Genomic DNA, 22,928 nt, shown 5'->3' with positions numbered 1-22,928 from the left:
GCTACCAGCCTCACAGTAGAAGAGAAATAGGCACTGGACACGGAATCAGTACTCACACACAGCAACTGTTTATACAAAGTAAAAGTCGTAAAGGAAAAAATATGCTGACAGCGTGAACTACGGCTGGGCGCCTCTTTCAGTTAAATAGAATTTGAATCCTCATTCTCCAACTAAATTAATTCCTAGAACATTATTGTTAAAATTCGCATAAAATCATTTCGATAGATTATGTTATAATCCTATTTACATTTTGTAGCATTGCTTTATCTCCAAGGTTTCAGGTGACTTTTGAATAACCGTCATTGCGACGTCAAAGCGACAGAAAAACGTATTTGTGGGCATTTACAGAGAATTTTAAATGAAGAAATCGTCCTACATATCTAGCTGTAATTTCTCCAATTTTCCTTTCTTAAAAATTCTCAATAAACACACACATATTTCTGTGGTGTTAGCATCAATACAGCTACCTGCAGTCCGGAAGATGAACTTGCGCTTCAAAACGTGTACTGGGTACTAAAATAAGTTACCGTAACGATATCAGGCTGATTTCATCATTGATTTACCCTTCATTTCACTGTCATATATTTCCAGTAAAAGTCATTGTGGCTACGTCAGCAAATAAGAGTATACCTTTTTCTTGGGATCGGCCGATCCCCGTATAATATGTCACCCTGGAATTTTAGCCACTTGCTAAAAAAATGTTATTTTGAATTGGTTCCTGACGTCAGTAACTCGCGCGGAATTACATTATTTTTTCCAGTGTTATTATCAATCATAGTTGTCACAATACAGCCCATAGTGGACAAACTTTTCCGACTTTGTACAAGAAAAAAAATTAACTTCTTTGTTTGTGTACATATCTTCAACAATCACTCCTTCCCTTCGTGAAGTTACGAAAACAGTCTGCATGTAACTGCTATTTTTTGTACTTTCTTGCTAACAAAAATGTAAATTTTTAAAATTTGTCAGCAGTGCTATAGTGCGACTTTTTTTACTACGTATTACAAAAAATGATTGTTTCTATAACTCTGTATTACTAGGATGCAAGCACTTATCGTATACATAAAAATATGGGCGGTAAGTGAAATACACGAAAAATAAGAGCTTTGTGAGATAGAACCGTCCAAAGACCTGTCACTGCCCACGTGGCGATACGAAGAAGCAGAAATAGACATGGAAGAATCGAAGGGCGACCAACCTACAAATATCGACGAGCAAAAACTGCGAAACTTTTCCGTCCTTACTCTCCCGTCCTCTATAACACATTTCATTCTAGTAACATATAAATATCGAGATCTCACACGGAAAACCAGTACTAAGCAAACATGGGAAAACTTAAAGGTGGAAGAACACATAGAGGATCCTTATGAGGGTAACAGACTTCAGGACAGTAATACAGAAAGAGAAGAGGGGTAGTTGAACATGAGATACGAGATATGGTACTGCGAGAGGAATTTGACTGAGCACTGAAAGTCTCAAGTGGGAACAAATCACCTGGAGTAGACGACATCACCTCTGAACTATTTATATCCTTGGGAGATGCAGCCATAACAAAATTATTTCATATACAACATATATGAGAGGGGAAATACCTTCAGACTAGAAAAAGAATATAATAATTCCCATTCCGAAGAAGGCAGATGCTGACAGCTGTGAATATTATCAAACTATCAATATAATAAGTCATGGACGCAAAATATTTCCAAGAATTATTTACAGAATAATAGAAGAACTGCTAGAAGTCGACCTCGGATAACATCGGTTTGAGTTATAGAGAAACGTAGGCACGTGGGAGGCAATACTGAGCCTATGACTTACCTAGAAGATAGGCTGAAAAAAGGCAAACCTACGTCTACAGTATTAGTAGAGTTAGAGAAAGCTTTAGAGTGCTGTCTAGATTACACTCTCTGAAATTCTGAGGGCGGCAGGGTAAAGTAGAGGGGCCGAAAGGTTATTTACAACTTGTATAGAAACTATATTGCAGGTTTGAGAAACGTGAAAGGGAAGCCACCGATGAGAAGGGAGTGAGGCAGGGTTGTCACCTTTCGCCATGCGTTTCAGTCTGTACCTTGAGCAAGTAGTAAAGGAAACCAAATTGAGATTTGAAAGGAGAGATAAAAACCTTGAGATTAAATGATGAAACCGTAATTTGTCAGAGACGCCGGAGAAATTGGAAGAGCAGCTGAACGGAATGGACAGTGTTTTGAAAAGAAGTTGTGTGATGAACATCAAGGAAACCAAAACATGTAGTCGAAATAAATCAGGTTATACTGAGGGAATTAAACTGAGAACTGAGACACAAAGAGTAGCAGAAGAGTATTGGATTTGGGCAGCTAAATACCTGATGATGGCCGAAGTAAAAGGGATACAAAATTGAGACTGACAACAGCAAGAAAGTTATTTCTAAAAAACAGCAATTTATTACTATCTAATATAAATGTAAGTTCTGGGAAACTTTTTGAAGGTATTTATCTGTAGTGTACCCTTATATAGATTTGAAACGTGGACTATGGGCGATTAAGGGAGGCCGGCCGGGGTGGCCGAGCGGTTCTACGCGCTACAGTCTGGAGCCGCAGCGACCGCTGTGGTCGCAGGTTCGAATCCTGCTTCGGGCATGGATGTGTGTGATGTCCTTAGGTTAGTTAGGTTTAAGTAGTTCTAAGTTCTAGGGGACTGATGAACTCCATAGTGCTCAGAGCCATTTGAACCATTTTGATTAATGGAGAAGAGAATACTAGGTTTTGGTATACGACACTACAGAGTAATGCTGAAGATTAGGTGGGTAGATAGAATAATTAATGAGGAGGTACTAAATCGAATTAGCGAAAAAAGAAATTTGTGGCTCAACTTAACTAAAAGAAGGAAGCTAATAGGCCGCATCCAGACGTACTATCGGTTTGGTAATGGAAGTGAAGGGGATAAAAATAGTAAAGGGGGATCAAGGCATGATACAGTAAGCAGTTTCCAATAGATGTAGGATACAGCTGTTATTAAGAGATGCAGAGATTTGCACAGGATAGACTCGCTCGGAGAGGTGCATCAAATCAGCCATCGGATTGAAGGCCACAGCGACAACACAGAAACAAGAGGGTCGATATTTTTAAGTTTAATGGGAACGTTTTAGATCAAATTTTACCGTGACTGTTACTGATATCATTTTAAACTACTGTTAACAGCCACAATTTATTTTATTTCGACTACGCGTTTCAGAGTTTTAAATCTCCAACATAATTGTATTCTGCTGTTGAACTGTGCGGCAGGGTACACCAAAGTCGTACACTCAACGTACATACGACTGATTACTTCACGTAAATCGTGCTCATGAAACGAGTAGCGGAAATAAAATAAATTGCGACTTTTTACAGTTAATTTGTAGTTTTCAGAAGAACGATATGGTGAGTGCAACACTAATAGCAATTATTACTTTTATTAACACTTACAGCTGTGTGTATCTCTGTCTGCACCCACAGCAGTGATTAAAGGCAGGTCAGTTAACCTAGTTAGCAAATACTTAATTTAGTAACATAAATAAAACTGAATTCGTCTGTAGTCTTATAGTGCTAGTTAGGTAACTGACTGTGTGAGAGGAAAAGAAAATATTTATCTAAACATCGTTAATGCAAGAAAATACGAGTATAATAGTTGTTATAAAAATAACTTCATGCTTTATTTTAAAAGTTGCTAGCCTATTTTTATATCAGCGAAAAATACTTAGAACTTTTGTAATAAAGCATTAACAGTCGGTAGCACTGCCTCTGGATTCTTGGATTTGTCGTCGCCACAAAACTCGCTAACGTAAAACAACAACAAAACAGTGAATTAGAAAGCACTAAAGATGATGCAAATGGTTGTTACGTTACTTCTATGATAGCTCTATATGATGATACTTGCTAAGTTTCCAGTGCAGAACCATGGTAGACTAAACATGTTCTGTCGGTGAAATACTGCCCGTACGTATGTGCAGATGGCAGTGGCTACGTGACAAACGCGATATTTCGATGGGTAGATTGAATAAAATCATGTTTTGACATTATTGCGTAGCCTACTTGCTGAGAAATGAGGCAGACTATTAGTGGTAATGCTGAACGTAAACCTGGATGATTAGAAGCCACTGACAATCGGTCTCAAGGCAGCCGGGAGAACGTGTTTCCAGGTCGCGCGACAAAGGAACAAACAGGAAATGTTTCCAGTGGCGACACAAAACGCCGTAAACATGAAGCGCTGGAACCTCAAGGCAAGCGACTGACGGTACCAAAGCGAGCTCTATAGTTTCGCAGTAACAGAAGCTGTAATACAGTCAGTAGTGACTCAAGGTGTACAAAGTCGATGGCATCGAAGAAGGCGTCAACATTTCTACACTTACCACGGTTCAACGAAAGTAGCCTAATTTATGTACAATACTGAAAAAACCTGTGTGTATACAGGTAGAAATATGGCAGCCAATACTCGTATTCTTCACCCAGACCATGTCTGAAGGACTATTGTTTCTTGCCCAGCAATTTATCATTTCGGCGAATTCCATATGCGACTGACTTGCAGTGTTGAGAAGAAGTGGTACAGTAGCGGAAGTGAGCCACTACAAGGAACACGCTTGTATTTTAAGCAAATACTTTTATTACTTTGTATTTACATTAGATCATTCTCAAGGTATTTAACATATAATAATTTGAAACACAACCATGATCTCATATGTACAAGATTAAGCACCCTCACTTACATCCGTGGTCCGGAATGTTGTCTTCCAGAAGATGTATGCAGGGGGCACAGTCTTTCCCAAACTCTAGTATTAATGACACAGTTCAATCGCACAAAAATGGAATATGGAACCGAGGTTGGTAACTTCTGTATTTCAAAAACGATATTGAAAATATTGTTTAAATGGTTTTGCTGTTTGGAGACAACCTGAAAAATCAGAGCGATAATGCTTCACAACTGAACAAAAAGAAACGCAAAGTTCACAGAACAACTTAACTTTCGCCTACGTACTTCTTCTACACCATTCAGCTGAAAATTACTGCAAGTCTTAAATAAAAAGTTTTCTTTTCAGTACAGTTGCATTTTTCAAAATCGCATAGTAAAGTAAATATCTGTCGATTACAAAGGAAAGATGTGTTCGATTCCTTACACTATATCTAGGGATTGTAAAAGTGGATAACTTTGTAGATGTGACTCATTATATTACTTACTCCAGTAATCAGACAATGAAAAGTGCATGCCGACAACTATCACGTTATTCTGTAGCGCCTTAGAATCTACAAAGTACGTTCCAGTTCTCAAGGTCTCAGATCATATACTGATACACTCATTCGGTCCCAAGTACTCCATTAACGAGATCTACATCCGTACAATCTCTCTGAACTAAGCAAACAGACGTCGAACAAAGATATTGTAGCTAAACCCGTCTAAGTAAAGGAAGAAGTGAGTTTTGGACTTGAAATCGCAACACCTATTGCAACTGGAAATTAAGTACATTATTCTCTCACAGGGATAAAGCAGTGTGTGTTAAAAATACAGTTCAAGATACTGCCTCTTTAAAAATCTAAAGAAGTTCCAGTAGTAGAAATGTTCGAACCCGTAATATCTGATATACACTGTGTCTCAAAGTCCTCGTTCACCAGCAGTGGTGAGATGCGTCACTTCACACGCTCGCGTCCGTGCCTCTATATCCGTCACTGAAATCAGCGACCGGGCGGCCCCCAGGGTGAAAGTCCTCCAGTTCGCGAAAGCTCACTGTGGCCACTGGCTCTCTTACGAGACAACCCGCTACGAGGGAGGGGCGAAATGCAAAGTGTGAAGACACAACTGACCCGAGAATCACGCACCCCTCTCATGGTAGGGTAATAGCTGCCTTTCTTATTCTGTCCGCCAGAACTGGGATGAGAAAAGGTCTTTTGCTTTCAGTGTGGGCAGCGCACATTCCAACAGCTTCTGAAAACGTACGAATTTTAAGAGGCTCCTTGCATTTGTTGCTCCCAATCCCTGAAGCTACCGAGCCAGATGCAACAAACGTAATAGATTTTTCCGCACCACTTTTATTATACTGCTGACTCTTGACACGTGAGTAGTGGGCTCAAGTACATGAGAGAGAGAGGAAAGTGTCTCACCTAGATTGGATAATTGCATTTTGTTTTCATGGTGGATAATTGCAGTTTGCAATGTCTTCCGAAAAAAGTGTGGCCTTTAGGAGCTATGTAGCACCTGCAGCTTTGTACGCCTGAAAGCCTACACACCACACGGAACAAAAAGAGAAAAAAAGTTATAAAATCGTTCTCCATTTCTTTGATTGTGCTGTGACTCTTGACAAATGAGTAGTGATCTGAAGGTACAGGAGTGTGAAAGTTGGCAATCAAGACCAACCGCTGCTCTCGTGAGTATATTGAGAAATGAAACTGTTTCGTAATCTAGCAGTATCGCTGGGAAGAAAAGGTGCGGTTTTGTGCCGTAGCGAAAACAACAAAATTCTGAAGTAATAATAATACCAATTTGTTCAAGTCCTAAAGAATCTAAACATATTGAATTTCTCCATGAAAGCTCCACTTTGGGGCTGTAGCTTTCTTCCGAAAGAAAATTTTGAGTGAAGTCATCAATTTACGAAAGAGACTGGAGTGAGGCCACAGGTAACGTGGAATTTGGTAAATTTGTTATCTTTTTTATTGTTATTATTAACAAGAGAGGCTCTCTGTAAACAACACGCGCTTTACAAATTTGTTCACCTGTTTCTTTAGTGGCACTAAAGTCTTCGGTGAACGAGAATTTTGAAATTTTTTTACGTATGAAGCTTCTAAGATGTTATAAAACTGTTAAGACTTCCACGTGTTTCCGTTTCGCCAAATAGCAAGAATATATTCACTGCCAAGAATGTACTTAGTGCTTTGAGGCGACGAAAATTCCGGAGGCCATATCACAAAATGCGAACGAGTTCTTCTTTGCAAACAGATTTGTCGACGACTTGCAGCAGGTTACTAGACTCTGTAGTTATGTACGTACGCGCATCCACGCAATGAAAAGGCAATCGCCCATGCTGCGCATTTACGAAGAGCTAGCTGCGTAAAAAGCTGTTGAAACGGTGGACAGACTTCTAAGTAAATAGACGCTTGCTTATCAGATGTTCAATCTAGTTGACGATGCTAATTTTGCGTACAGTATTTCTACTGTAGGCAACGAAGTGCTACGAGCTTTTAGCCTTCCTTGAGAGAGAGAATCTGATAGGCAGACCGAAGGAGACGAAGAAGACTGGAAGTGAGGGAATGAAAGATTAATTCCCTTATTTTTATAACATATTAGCAAAGAACTGGATACGTGTTCCACTGGAAGCTCAGCATCGGTCGTCCCCGTAGCTCCGTCAGAGCTGCTTGGTCAGAGTTGGCCCCCTTCCGTCCGGAATACTTTCCAAGTCAGTCGAAATATTGTGTGCAGAAGTGAAATCTTAATTCCAACGGGCACTTAGAAGCACTGCTTCCGCAGTCTTATTAACAGCAAACTCTCCATACTTTCTCCGAGTGTCTGTAGCTACTTACAGCCTAAAATTTCGTTACGTGTTGTCTTATGTTTTCAACTTCTTTCCCCGTTACAACTCCGTGCATTTCAACAGTCGTAAAGAGATCAAGACAATGATTTTTTTACATGAAGCCAGCCGCTGAGAATGTTGACACAACGTCTAGTTGTAAGATAACGATTTCCAAGAAACATTCGGCACGTTTCTAGACGAAAATAGTGGCTCATTGATTTCGTTTTGCGATATCTGAATTGTGTTATGTGGCGCTGCCATCCTCGCCAGCGAATGTTTCTGGAAGATCTGCTTTTCGCTCATTAACAAAACAGAAAGCGTCCAGTATAACACGTCCGAGACTACGTGCAAAGAAGGATAACTACGGCGCGTAATGATCGATGAGTATTTGGTAACTGTGAACAAATTTGTTGGTAAAGAAGAAGTCACAAGAACTGCGTAAAAGGACCCGCCAGGTTGGCTGCAGCTGGTGGCAATGTGCTGTGTTGCCATGTTCACAAACTGCAAGAGGAGTCTCACCAGATTTCCCTCCATTCTGTCTTAGCGTATGGACAGGTGGTTCACTCCCGTCTTCTCATGACGCATCGTCTACCAATCATGCCTGATTACACCCAAACAACTTTCGCATGTAAATAATGAGTTTCCTTCGGATAGGTTCCACAGCTCTGCAAAATTTTTCAAAAAAAAAAATTTCGCTTTCGATTGTAGTTATTGTTTATTTTGCTCTGTTGACCAATATCGGCTGTTACGCCGTTTTGAAGCGGCAGTTGACGTACACAAGGGCAGGCCCCCGAGTTCTCCAGCTATACGGCGGACAACATAGTCATTTAGATAATTTATTTAACAGCAAGGTTTATGTTTGCCCGGCATATGTCTGATGAGCTTGTTGGCATGTGCGTGGGCACGTCAGACCGCCACTTCGGAATGCCGTAATAGTCGAAATTAGTCGATACTGCAAAACAGTCAGTAAATACAGTGGAAAGCGGAAATGTAATTCGAGGAATACAAAACATTTTTCACGGGGCCCAAAGTATGAAGAAAGTAAATCGTGTATGAACCTTGGGGCAGCCGACAAGGAAGTAACAGAGACGGAAGACCGACTACTCACGTGAACTGAGAACCCTGCTACCTAGGCACAATGTCTTCTAGGAGCCAACCTCTTTGAGGGTGCCATATCAACAAACAACGTGAACAGATTCGGTGTCGCAGCTACCCCATTCTAAAGTGTTCATTCACGTACACAGCCAAATTGTTGAGCTGCTCGAAAGCTAGGCTGAGTATAAAAAAGAGTGCTTGACGATGATGTTGCAGCGACACGGAAAACTAGTCGCAAAAAATTGAAACATAAATAAATAAAATAGAAAAAAATAGGATCTGGTACAACTTCTGTTCCAAAACGCTGTATCAGTTTCTTGACCGCAAGCAGTGTCCCTATTCTAGAGTAATGTAGAATATCATTGAAAACTTCGAAGTTATGGCTGTCCCAAGTGAGAGCTTTAGAGGGATGTAAAACTGTTGTGTACGTAGGTAGAGTTTTGGAGAGGGCTGACGGCGCACGAAATTCTCGGCAAGGCGACAGGGAAGTAGCCGAGATGAGTTGATGTCAGTTCAGTTGATGTCGTTCAGTCAGAACCGTTTTCCGCCCTCCGTGAGGTAGCGCGAATGTCAGAGCGGCCTCTGGACAGCAGAGGGGATACCTTCTGGAGACTACTCTTTACCGTGTCGCGCACACCTAACGAGAGCAGCCTCACAGGGGTGCATCGGAGGTGGCGTAGTCGTGGCTGACAGAGACGAAGAGCCGACTACTCACGTGTACTGAGAATCGCAAAAAGTAGACGGTATGTTTTTTTTAGGACATAACCGCTTCAAGGACCCCATATATTGCCACAATATTGCGACAACGATCGTTGCCGCATTCATTTGGTGGTGCGACAGCAGTTAATATTTTCTCGGTGGACTCTAGTGAAGCTGACAGGTTACGAAGTCCGATTTCAAACCACTGTGCACAGGGACGAAAGCTCAGTTCGAATGGCCTCTAGACAGTCACGCCGAGGGAATGTCATCAGTCACTTAGAATTTACGGGTATCCGAAATTACGGCTTCGGAGGGGTAGTAAGCTACTGCTTACGCGGGCAGAGAGGTTTGGTGCGTGAATCTCGCGGCAGCTGACAGGGAATCGGAAGAGGGGATCACTCGACCTCGTCCACTGGGAACTCCGTCCCGCCCTCAGTAATGCGGAGGCTGCAGAGAAGCAGGGGCCACACCTGGAGACCACTGTTTACCGTTTCCGGCACTCCTAACGGAGAGACGCGTCGGGAGGCGGCGTCGTGGCGGCGGCGCCTCAGGACCAGGCGGCCCGCGCCGCTCGCTGACGTCACATGTAGAAGTCGGCGGCGGCGGCGGCCGGCGAGGCGGCCGAGGCGGCGTCGGCGCGCGGGGGCGGCGCGGGGGCGGCGTGGCGCAGCTGCTGCTCGAGGCGCTGCTTGTACAGGTCTCGCTCCTGCGTGACGCGCGCCAGCTCCACCTTGAGGCGCTGCAGCTCGGCCACCAGCGTGCGGTTGGTCACCTCGAGCTCCTGGCGCTGCTGCAGCCGCTTGCTGCGGCAGTTCTGCGCGTAGCCGCGGTTCTTGAGCGTGCGCCGCTTCTGCTTTAGGCGCACCACCTCCTCGCGCGGGTAGCCGTGCAGCTTCTTGTTGAGCTCGCGCACTGACAGCGACATGAGCGCGTCGTCGTTGAGGATGTCCTCGGTGGAGGAGGCGGTGGAGGCGGCGTACTGCGGCTGCGGCGGCGGCGGCGGCGCCAGCTCGTGGTGGTGCTGCTGGTGGTGGTGGTGCTGCGGCTGGTGGTGGTGGTGCGCCGCGGGCGACACCGAGCCGGCGCCCAGTGGCCGCACCGGCACCTGCTCCTCGCCGTGGTGGTGCCCGTGGTGGTGGTGGTGGTGGTGGTGGTGGTGCGGCGCGTACTCGGCCAGCAGCTTGCGGCAGCCACCCGCGATGACGGAGGTGGCGCCCGGCGCCCAGCCGGCGGCGGCGAGCACCGGCGCGCCCTGCGGCTCCATCATGTTGTCGGCGGCGCAGTTGGGCCGCAGGTCGAGCGGCTCGGGCGCCAGGTAGCGCACGGCCGACTGCGGGAACCAGCCCATGTCGTCGGCGAGCGCGCCTGCCGCGGCCACGGCGGCGGCGGCGGCGGCGGCGGCGTAGTGCGGGGGCGACGCGCTCACGGGCGGCGTGTCGGGCGGCGTGCCCGGGTGCTGCAGCGCCACCAGCCCCGGCTCGCCGCCGTGCCCGTGCTGCGCCACCGCCTTCACCAGCACGCCCGCGTGTTGCTGGCCCGCGCCGTACAGCGGGTGCGCGTCCTCTCCCGGCGGCGTCAGCAGGTGGTGCGGCGGCGACGGCTGCAGCAACGGCATCGACGGCAGGCGCTGCTGCTGCTGCGGCGGGGGCGGCGGGGGCGGCGTCTCGGCGCCCGCGCCCTGCTCGCGCTTCACGGCGCCCTCCAGCCGGTCCAGCTCGAACTGCTGCAGGTACTGGCCCGCCAGGTCCGAGTCGTCCGCCTCCATGGCTGCTCCTGCAAGCACGCCGCCCAAGGCTTCAGGCGAGCGCGACCGCGAGCGCTGCGTCTCCGCCTCCACCTCCGCCCCCACCTGCTCACGGCGCGAGTCTTCCCCAGCGTGGGCTTCGGCGCGGCGCAAGGCCGCTGCCTCTTTCGCGTACCGCACCGTGTCTGCCCCTAATTTTCCACCCACCACTCTCGTACGCGGCAGTAGCGGCTGATCCCCCAAAAACGGCCCGACTAGGTAAGATGACCCCAACCGGCGCCAACAAAAAGACCACTCCGTAGCAAAATCGCCCCGAATAGCGTCTCGACTCTGAACAGTCTTAATTGCACCTTAACTACTACATTGTCACTCCCTACAGTTACTGTAGAGAACACTACCAGACCTTCAGCTTCACTGTCCCTGTGACCCTAGCCTAGAACCCGCGTGCTACTTAGCCCGCTGCCGCATACCCCCAGTCGCACTCCGCGCCGGCCAGCCGCGACTTACGTGTGTCCTGCGTCATGTCCCGCCGGGCGGCGACTGGCGACTGCTGGTGCGTCTGCTCGGCGCTGCTCGGCCGTCGTCGCCTCGGCGTCGTGGTCGCGCGCGCAGCCCGCCGCGCCGTTTTATGCGCGGGTCGCGCCGCCCGGGGTGGGGGGGCGAGCCGCGCTCCCTTTGGCCGGCTCCGCCGGGGCCACGCCCACCGTCCCCCACCACCGCCACCGCCGGCCGGAAGTCGACGCGCTCTGCGACCGCCCACATTCTGCGCGCCGGACCCTGTCTCGGTCCGACATCAGTTCCTTTCAAAATACTCGGAAAAAATAGAACGAAATAAATTACATCCAATAGCCCCCACAATTCGTCCATCACTCGGTTACGCCACGATTTTTACGCCCCTTCACACCCGCTCGCTTCCTCCGCCCATGGACCGTACGTTTCGCGATCACCAGTTACGCGACCGCCATCGACAGAGAACAGGTGCATGCGGACGCTCTGAAAAGAATGTGGATTTCCATTACAACCAACGAGGGCTCGTATAACCCTCGGACGGACAGTTAGACATATTTTCTTACCTACGGCTTTTCGAGACAACACACTGTTGTCGCACCTCATTTCTACGTTTAATAACATGCTCTCTAATTACTCCACTGAAATGTGGATAATATCCTCCTACTCTTTAATGGAAATACTGACGAAATCAACAATGTCTTCAGCATGTGGAGAGCATGCATAACAGCGCCAAATTTATCACTGTATATGGAAGAGACAGTAGCATGAACATCTTAGATATAAAAAAAAGCTAATGATAATCGTATCCATAAATCTGACGTATTTCGTAAAACAGACAGAAGCGACTTTATGACGCACAACTCCCCATGTCACCTACTGGCATATAAAACAGAATATTTTCACGATATGATACATCGTATGATTAGAGTTCCCCTCACTACAGAAAACAAGAAGACACAATCAGATACAGTTAAAAGTTAAAACTGCGGCTCCAAATAATGGCTACAATCCTAATGTAGTTAATAAAAAACAGAAATGAGAAATAAAATTAGCGAAAGTAGATAGAACGAAGAAACAAAAATATTTTTACACTACCATATATGGGAAACATTTCTTGTAAAATAAATTACGCATTTCGCAATACTACAAAAATTAGTTTCTATACAGAAGTTGAACTAGGATCTAAGGTAATACGCGGAACAAATAAACCTCAGATATACGACTAGTCAGGAATACAGAAAATGATATGCAATAAATGTGCCATGTTCTGCAGAAGACAAACAGGAAGAAAATTTACTACACGATATAAAAAAAGAAATAATTGTGTAAAATGGAGTGAAAAAACATATCCACATTTAGTATGGAGCTTAGAGAAAATAAAAACTCTACCCACTGCTCTTTCCGTTCTTTACCGAGCCGAAAAAGGAAGCTAATTGTATACGAGCATCATGTAGGAAACAGAAAGCTACACACATTTGCAAAAAGACTCAAAAGTCACTCCAAACGAACAAACAGAACGCATAAATAAAAAGAAATACGTTGAGAACATCGACACAGTTGTTTTAGGTCACAGACGATTCAGAACAAAAGAGAGTTTTAAATATTAGAACATCAATCGATTTTCGTCAAAGATAAAAATTTAAAAGTAAACTATATCTCTTACACATAGGTCGACAATGTAACAATCATGCACAAATTCAACAAAACAAACGTACATAATGTTGTACTGCTAATAGATTGATTATATTGAGGTACCGCTTGAAAATGAGCCATGCGTGAAACCTCTACCAATTAATAAAAAACATATAAGAAAGCAGCTTTGGTGAACTACCAACAAAATAAATTTTATGCAATTTGTTTCTGTAGAACAGCCAGCAATACAAACATTCGGATTTCAATTGGCAATTTACGTACGTATTTTTTTTATTCATTTATCGTATGGCGTGCATCGTAAGACATATATATTAGTATAATAGTTAAGTCAGCATGGGCTACTTCATGTGCACATATACACGTTATGTAGCCAACTTAGTCACATATTAACATCCACTGATATAATCACTCCCTTCATCTGTTGCTGCAAGGAAATTGATTAATAGTCCCTTCCACACGCAGTCTGCACGTGCTTCCACTATGAGTCGGGATGTTAGACTTTCTGCTCGGTAGTCACATTCTGCATTTGTAGAGGACGCTGGCACCTCCGCCATGACCAGCGCATATTCGGTTTAGTGTCATCTACACTTTGCGAGAATGTTTGATACCAGTTGGCTTCTTTGTGACCCTGAACCTTTGACATTGTGTTGTGCGGTTCTCGTGCCAGTGTTGTTTCCAGACACTGTGAACGTCCAAGTTTGATTTCGTTATAAGTTCTTTAGCTGCGACCAGTGCTTGTTCTCTCGATTGCGGCCTTCAGCAGTCCAGGTCAGCCATGGCATTATGAATGAGTAGCAGAAGGTTAGTCTTGTGGAGCTGTTTTACGACGTCTGTGGCTCAAGGGCGACAGCCACGCGGTAGGGGCGGATTTCACTGCGCCGCTGATACTGCGCATGCTGGCATTTAGGGCCGTATTAACTTTGTTCATAAGCTGACTGCTACTCTGGACAGGGGCGCAGAACTACTCTACCGAACTGCTGTGTGTTTGCTGTGGAGCCCCAAGATGTGCCGCGCAGCTTACGGATGTGCTGTTCCTCGTATTAAATGCAGTTTGCGTCTATGGTCATTCTGTTGGCAGAAAGGACTGAAATTTAGGCAAAACTCAACGAAATGTTTACGAAACGAAAATAACGTAATGTTTTAAGATATATACATGGCACGGCGTCTTGGTATTCTTGAGAAATTCATTTCGACAATGTACGTTTTAGCTAGCTTACACGCATGCACGCCCACGCAGACACACACACACACACACACACACACACACACACACACACACACAAATACACACACACACACCGAGAGAGAGAGAGAGAGAGAGAGAGAGAGAGAGACAGAGACAGAGAGAGAGAGAGAGAGAGAGAGAGAGAGAGAGAGTATTTAGATGTATTTGGTTTTCTGGTAAGCAGGCACTGAACGTAAAATATTGTGTGTGTCTGTGTAAAGGCTGCATAAAAATACATTATGCAAATGAGAAACATGTCTTCTTGAACATTTCCACCGGCCGGAATAGCCGAGCGGTTCTAGGCGCTCCAGTCTGGATCAGCGCGACAGCTACGGTCGCAGGTTCGAATCCTGCCTCGGGCATGGATGTGTGTGGTGTCCTTAGGTTAATTAGCTTTAAATAGTTCTACATTCTAGGGGACTGATGACCTCCGATGTTAAGTCCCATAGTGCTCAGAGCCATTTTAACCATTTTTTAAAACATTTCTTTAACTCACGCCTAAATTTCCGTTTTCTGCACCAGCACCAAGAACCTAGGCCCAGACAATAACGTTCCTGTTAGACATCCATCCGATAACGAATCTGTAGTGGCACCAAAGCCAGTTAATGGTACAATAAATCGTATCAGATTTACAAAGCGACTGGTTGCATATCATACCTAGGTAAACCGCCGGTTAACAATCTTCAAATGAGGCAACATACTCGTGTGCGGAATGCCAACTTCGGTACGAATGACAATAATTGCGATCGAATGTAGAAAACAAACAATGAAGGCGCTTGTTAGAGTAGCTTTTGTCTCCATAATCTTGCATGCAGTTTGTTCCAGGAGGAATGTTCAACATTCAGCGATATGAGAGGAATGATCATTCAAAGCAAAAACCTCTACTAAACATGGGCCCTAAAATGCATTCCTCAAGAGCTATGAGCACTTGTTCACTAGCAGGGAGATGTTTCACATTATCGAAGATGAAGTGCTAGTAGCTCTTGAGGTATGCGTGAGCCCACGTTTACTGGACTTTGTGCTTTGAATAATCGATCCATCACATCCCTGAGTGTTGACCATTCCTCCTGGAACACCCTGTATACGATAGCCTCCTGCTGCGAAGTTCTTTTAACATGACAATCATATTTGTTACGTTGCTTGTGATGTATTTTCGCCTGCAAATGTATTGTCGCTGATTTGTGTATGACCTGTGATATGTAGTATACACCGTTTTGTAAAATTTAAGGAGGCAAGTAACTTTCCGCGTGATGTAACGCCGCAAAGTACTTAAGTAGCTTTTGAAACTTGGACCTTAAAAAGAATGCTAGAGTAAGAGGGTCGTTCAATAAGTAAAGCCCCACATTTTTTTTCTCATAACGTACTTATTGTTAAGAGTCAGAATTTGGTGACAATATATATCAACACGTCTACGTAGTCTCCATCACGTTCTATGGCCGTACGCTAACGTTGTGGAAGAGCATGTATACCCTGCTGGAAAAACTCTTGTCCCGTAGGCGTAGCCATGACTGGCACTCTCGTTATCTTCAAAGTGTGTTCCCCGTAGAGAACCTTTAAGCCGTCCAAGAAGATGGAAGTCCGAGGGTGCCAGGTCTGGACTGTTGGGTGGATGAGGCAATGATGTCCAACCCAGTTTGGCGATGTGTCCCCGGGTTCTCCGACTAACGTGTGGGCATGCATTATTGCGTTGGAGCGAGATTTTTGCTGGATTCTTGTCCGATTGAACACGTCGGAAACGGTCCTTTCGCTTATTCAGAGTCTCAGGTATGCCTCTGAATTGATGATTGACCCTCTTGGCATATCATCCATGAGAATGACGTCATCACAGTCCCAGAAGACTGTCACCATGACTTTTCCAGCAGAGGGGGTTGTCTTGAATTTCTTCTTTTGTGGTGAATGAGGATGATGCCACTCCATGGACTGCCTTTTTGTTTCCGGCGCAAAGTGGTGCACCCAGCTTTCGTCCCCCGTAACGTTCCGTGAATGAAAGGCCTCTCCATCGGTTTCAAAACGCTCCAATTCAGATGAAATCGCCTTTCTTTGGGTCTTGTGCTTTGCTATGAGCATTCGTGGAACACATCGTGAGCACCTTTTTGAATATCCGGGAGTCTCGATCACTCGATCATTGCAGGCGCACTTCCAATGCCGACCGACAACTGTAGAGCCATTTGCGAGCTGTGATGCACTGATGGCTTCTGTACGATTCAGCATGTCTGGAGCAGTGGCTGTAACAGGACGTCCCGAGCGTGGCTAATAATGGAGCTCTGTTTCTGCAATTCCTGAGGCTGTAACTTTCTTTACCCATCTGCCAATTGTACACTTATCAATCGCAGCATCGCCATACACTGCACACAAACTTTTATGGATGTTCATCACTGTTTCTTTTTCTGCACCCAAGAATTCAATAACAACTACATCCATGACTGCAACTCCGAATACCAATAAAGAAATACAGCCGCTACAAAACACATTCAGCCCCTTAGGCACTGAGTATACTACTTACAGGCTCAGCGCTGTGCAATGCTCCGTATTACTTTGAAATTGACACGAAATTCTTTTCGCTGATATACGAAAACATTTAAGAAAAATTCAGTGTCTTTCAAAAACATATGACCTGGACATGGAGCTCACAGTTGGGGTGAATTACTAAAATTGACTTTTTCAATAGTGAAATTATATTCGAAGTTAAGTTCGACTTTCCAAAACATCTGACAATTGAAATTACACTACTCACAAAAGTTACATGCTTTTCACTAATTTATTCTCAAAATATTATATTTATACATCTAACCTCACTAAGAAAGTATGAGGACAAATCATCAAATTACGTATACTTGTGTTAACAAACTTAGAAACCTTAGAAAAGGGAAATATCTAACTAGCCTTACATCAATTTTGTTTACAGACATTCTGGAGATACTCAACAATTGCAAATTATCACCCAACACATCTACGAAACGGAAGTCATAAATATTTGACATCTTTACCATGCTTGCGAGAAGACTTCTGGTTCCGCATCCACACCTCCAATAACACATGCACTCGTAATTCCTACACTACATCTAAGACTTGGAGGCTTCACAGAGCAGACCATAAAAATTGCTTACTCTGTCCTCTTTCGCTCACAGACAGCCTACCCACCGCTATAGGCCAAATGCTCTCTTACTCCAACACTACAATCTCAGACCAGAACGAATGTCTATGGCTCTGTGGCCGTGCACAGTCATCGATCTTCTTTATAAAGCCTGCCAGAGACATACATCGTTTATAATACAGTAGATTCGTCTTAGCTTACGTTAGTATTATTACCTTATTCGGGTACCACATACAAGTGTACCGCAGTAATCTCTTTTCAATATGCACCAGCGACCATCCAGCAGCTGTCAACCTCGTTCGTGGAGGAATGGAACGCCCTACCACAGGAATTGCTTACCACCTTTGTGGTCAACATGGGAGCACGTTGCAGGGCACTTATTGCCGCCCACGGTGATCACACATTCTATTAAGAACCATGTCACTCCTTTTGTAATGTCCAGAAGACCATCATAAGTCGCAGATTCATTAACATTGATAAAAGTGCCATTTCTGTTCGTCTCTTTGCGTCTTACTTTCAGTTACCTTCTGCACTATACTCTAGCGTTATTTCTGTGGTTTACGTTTCACCGACGTATGCTACTTAGCGGTGAAACTTCAGGTAAAAGTTATTTTCGTCTTTACGTTTTGCACACCAGTGTGTCTTCAGTGTCAGTAACATGTCTTTGATGAACTTCTTCATAACGCCACGCTCATGCTACGGGATTACAAAAACAGTCGCTCCTTTTCTTTTCTAGGTCCTCTATTAATATTTGCTGCAAAGGGGCCCCCACGAAAGACCAATACTCCAGCGTCCCTCGAGAGAAGAATTTGAAAGTGACTTCTACACTGTGTTAATTTTACCAATTTGAGAATAGCAACTCTGTATTTTCTCCTTCTTTCATATCATAGTGTCCAAATAATCTGGCATGATGCAAAATCCATCTGCTTTCTTTGATAAACAATATCTACGAGGGTTGCCCAGAAAGTAATGCACCCTATTTTTCCACGTAATCTCCATCCCGCTCCATGGCCTTTCGCCAGCGCGAAATAAGGGCATGTGTGCCCTGTCGGTACCAATCCTTGAATATCCAAGAGTGCGGATAACTGCATCCACACAGATGCAGCGCCAACTGCCGGGTCGCAATGCGTGTGTCTTCGCGCAAGATAACATCAGCTCGCTGCAACACGTCAGGTGTGACAGCCGTGGATGGTCTCCACGACCGCTGCAAATCGTAGAGTTCCGCCGAACCGCCTTCTAGTGAACTCACCCTCCATGCTAGCGACTAACTGTACTTGTGTTGACAGCACATGCTCCATAGACTTTGCACCACTGTTTGTGAATGTTCCCCACAGTTTCTTTCTCTGCAGTGAGAAATTCAATGACGGCACATTGCTTGTAATGTACATCACCTACAGACGCCATTTTGAAACTGTTCTGCAGCTACGCTATCTGTCGGAAGTAACGAAAACTTGGAGCGCTCACTCAGAAGACTTCAAATAATACATACGTAACATTTCGCATTCGTAGCATTGTTGTTGGCTGAGAAAAAAACATGCGGCGCGATACTTTCTGGGCCATCCTCGTAATACGAAGTATCGAGACACGCTATGTAATGCGGAATTCGTTAATAGATGTCACAAGAGGTGCAATCGTCACTGTAAAAGGGGGGAGGGAGCGTTATGTTGCCTGCACATATTGCAGTAACAGCAGAAAGGGTGGATCAGGACATTTCAGTGACTTTGAACGTCTACTTTTCATTCTATGTCCATGTCACCTGAGTAACAAATTTGTCAGGGATATTTCAAACGCTTCTCGAGCTGCCCAGGGGTACTGTTGGTTATGTGACTGCAAAGTGGAAAGGCGAAGGAACGACACATATAAATCATTGCTAGCCAGACCTCACGTAGTGAACTGATGTACTGGCACGTCGGTCACTGTGGAGGGTGGCTGCAAAGAATTGCATGAAATGAGCGGAAGGATTCACTCGTGAGTTTCAAAGTCCTACCAGCCGTCCAGCTAGAACAGGCAGTGGGTAAGGAAGAGAGGGGGGGGGGGGGGGGAGGACAATGGGGTACATGCTCCAGCAATTCCTCATAGCCGTCCGGAGTAGCCTAGCGGTTCTAGGCGCTTAAGTCTGGAACCGCACGACTGCTACGGTCGCAGGTTTGAATCCTGTCTCGGGCATGGATGTGTGTGATGTCCTTAGCTTAGTTAGGTTTAAGTAGTTCTAAGTTCTAGGCGACTGATGGCAGATGTTAACTCCCATAGTGCTCAGAGCCATTTGAACCAACTCCTCATAAGTCACACATTTCTGTACTCAATGCTAAACGACACTTCTCACTGCACAGTTTATACCTGGAAACGAGTGATTTGGAGTCATGAACCACTTCATACTCTGTGCCAAGCGGATACAGGGGACTCGGGCTTGGCGAACGCGTGGAGAACGTTACGGGCCGTCACGTGTAGCGTCAACAGTGAGTTACAAAGGCGGTGTTATGTTAAGGGGATGGTATTTGCGGTTCGGGTGTGGTCCCCTCATTGCTCTTAAGAAAACGCTAAATGCAGAATGAATGAGCACCTTTCACCTGATTGTGTGCTTTTTACGATAGGGAAATACGCTTAAGAGCTAAAGAAATTGCTACACCTGCGTAATACAGTGTAGGGCCCCGCGAGCACGCGGAAATACCGCAACACGGCGTGGCATTGACTTGACTAATGAATCCTGCAGTGCTGTCCATACATCCGTGGGAGTACGACGGGGAGGAGATCCCTTCTGAACAGCACGTTGCCAGGCATCCCAGATATGTTCAACAACACGTTTGGGCAGGTTGGTGGCCAGTGGAACTGTTAAAATCAGAAGAGTGTTCCTGAAGCCACACTGTAGTAGTTGTGGTCGTGCGGGGTGCCGTATTGTCCTGCTGGAATTACCCAAGTCCGTCGGAATACACAACGGACATGAATGGATGCAGGTGATCAGACAGGATGCTTACAGAAGTGTCACCTGTCAGAGCCAGATCTTGGGCTATCACTCCAACTGCGCACGCCCACGCCTTTATAGAGCCTCCACCAACTTGAACAGTCCTTTGCTGACATGCAGTGTCTATGGATTCATGAGGTTGAGGTTGTCTCCATAGCCGTACACCGATGACCTCAGTTCCCTTTGGAATTGACATACACATTTCCATAGCCGTACGCATCCATCCGCTCGATACATTTTGAAATGAGACTCGTCCGCCGAGGCAATGTGTTTCTAGTCATCAACAGTCCAGTGTCGGTACTGACGGGCCCAGGCGAGGCGTAAAGCTTTGTGTCGTGCAGGCGTCAAGGGTACACGAGTGGGCCGTCGGTTCCGAAAGCTCATATGTTTCGTTGAATGGCTCGCACACTGACACCTGCTGATGGCCCAGCATTGAAATCTGGAGCAATTTGCTGAAGCGTTGCACTTCTGTCGCGTTGAATGATTCTCTTCAGTCGTCGTTGTCGTGTTCTTACAGGATCATTTTTATGCCGCACCGATGTGGGATATTTGATGTTTTACCGGGCCCCTAGTACTGACGGCGGTACACTAGTGAAATGGTCGTAGGGGAAAATCCCCACTTCATCGCTACCTCGGAGATGCTGTGCGCCATCGCTTGTGACGCGACTATAATACCACGTTCAAACGCACTTAAACCTTGATAACGTCCATTGTAGCAGCATTAACCGTTGTAACAACTGCGTCAGACACTTTTCGTCTTATATAAAGCGTTCCCGACCGTATTGCCGTGTTCTGCCTGTTTACATGTCTCTGTATTTGAATGCGCATGCCTATAGCAGTTTCTTTGGCGCTTCAGTGTAGTTCGGAGGGGATGATTGTTTTTATCAGCACGACATTGCATCCTGCCATAAAGCAGAATCTGTGAGGCAAAGGTATGTGGACAGTAAAATACCTGGAATGCACTGGAAATGGAAATGAGCATTTGGCGACATTGGCCGGGAGGTCCATTACGGGGTAGGTCCGGCCGCCTTGGTGCAGGTCTTATTACATTCGACGCCACATTGGGCGACCTGCGCGCCGGATGGGGATGAACTGGTGATGAAGACAACACAACACCCAGTCCCTGAGTGGGGAAAATCCCCTACCCCGACCCAGCGGGGAGTCGACCCCGGACCCGTAGGGCAGCAATACGTCACGTTGACCACTCAGCCATTGGGGCGGACTTGAATGGACTGGCCTGTCTAGAGATCCAACCTAAACACAGTTGAACACCTCTGGGATGAGTCTGAAACATCGGCTTAGCTCCAGGCCCCCAGCGACCATCACTACCTTGTTTGGTTTTGAGGTTTGAGGAAGAATAGGCTGCCATTAGTCCAGAAACAGACGCCTCATTGAATGTATCGACAGCAGAGTTCAAGGCGTCATGAAGGCGAAGGTGGGCATGCCTCACATTAATGTCCACCAATAAGTGTCCAGATACTATCCATCAGTTAGTGTATGTTGCTAAGCAAACAACTTGCACAATATCACTTAAGAAAAAATTACATTGGTTGCCTCTGAGGCACGTTTCACGCGAAATAGGCTACTCGGGGTTGCATGTAAATCTGCTGGTAACCACGTCGCAAGTACACGAGTTACGTCAGTAATCAGTTACCTATGTCGAGTATGAAGTCTGAAAACTTTGAATATACTGCAAGCTGAACACGTGCAGAAACAGGGATCATAAGTTAGGATGTTCTCGCCGCGCTTTCTCATGTTCCAGTAATAGCTTTTGTGCTTTTGTGTCGTCTTAACTACACTCTTTGCTTGGTCTTTAATACACGCTGCAAAGGTTGCATTGAGACCTGACATTTTGCTACTAGTGTTCTCCCACAAGACACATAAAACTGATAGCTAGAAGATATTTGGATTTTACGTCAAATGTACAAAGAAAATGTCTAAAGGGTGCACGTATAAAAACGTAAACTGAAAATGTTTTGCTATTTTGTCGACAACTATTTATTTATTTAAACAATGCCGTTACAAGTTTCGAACCGACAGTTTCATCTACAGAGGGTTAGTTCCCGTTTTACATTAGAAAGGCGTTTTCTGTTACATCAGAAAGGCGGAATCTAATGTAAAACGTGAAGTAGCAGTCTGACGATGAACCTGCCGGTTCGAAACCGGTAACGGCGTTGTTTAAATAAATAAATAGCATTGTAAAAAGTGGTTGGTTGCTGTAATCTTCTAAGAGTCAACCTATATGAAAATGTGATGAAAACCGTTTCAACAGTGAAAAAGATCTGTTGAACGAGACAAATAATTTTTGACAGTATTTGGTAGTTAAAAAGAAAAGAAGGTACAAAGGATAATGTAACAAGGCTCTGTTTTCTGCCTTCTGAATATTATCTGCTGTGTTTGTACATATGTATTTTCTCGAGTCATTTCAGTACTCACCAGGGT

General features: G+C 45.3%; 2 protein-coding genes across 2 annotated transcripts in view; one reads left to right on the top strand and one right to left on the bottom strand.

Annotated features, from left to right (window-relative positions):
• Positions 1-4,591: 4,591 nt before the first annotated feature.
• Positions 4,592-11,671, bottom strand: LOC126272861 (transcription factor MafA). Its single transcript, XM_049976076.1, has 2 exons — positions 11,553-11,671; positions 4,592-11,074 (listed from the first exon to the last, which is right to left on the bottom strand). Exons 1-2 carry the CDS (start codon positions 11,566-11,568, stop codon positions 9,882-9,884), a joined length of 1,209 nt encoding a protein of 402 aa, XP_049832033.1. The 5' UTR covers positions 11,569-11,671; the 3' UTR covers positions 4,592-9,881.
• Positions 11,567-22,928, top strand: part of LOC126273217 (uncharacterized) — a 109,375-nt gene continuing 98,013 nt past the window's right edge. Inside the window, exon 1 of the mRNA XM_049976761.1 lies at positions 11,567-11,696. Coding sequence (XP_049832718.1) covers positions 11,567-11,696 — 130 coding nt within the window. The remainder of the gene's footprint in view (positions 11,697-22,928) is intronic.

Source organism: Schistocerca gregaria, chromosome 5, assembly GCF_023897955.1.
Source record: "Schistocerca gregaria isolate iqSchGreg1 chromosome 5, iqSchGreg1.2, whole genome shotgun sequence".
Lineage (NCBI taxonomy): Eukaryota > Metazoa > Arthropoda > Insecta > Orthoptera > Acrididae > Schistocerca > Schistocerca gregaria.
This window is presented reverse-complemented; position numbering and strand designations above follow the sequence as displayed.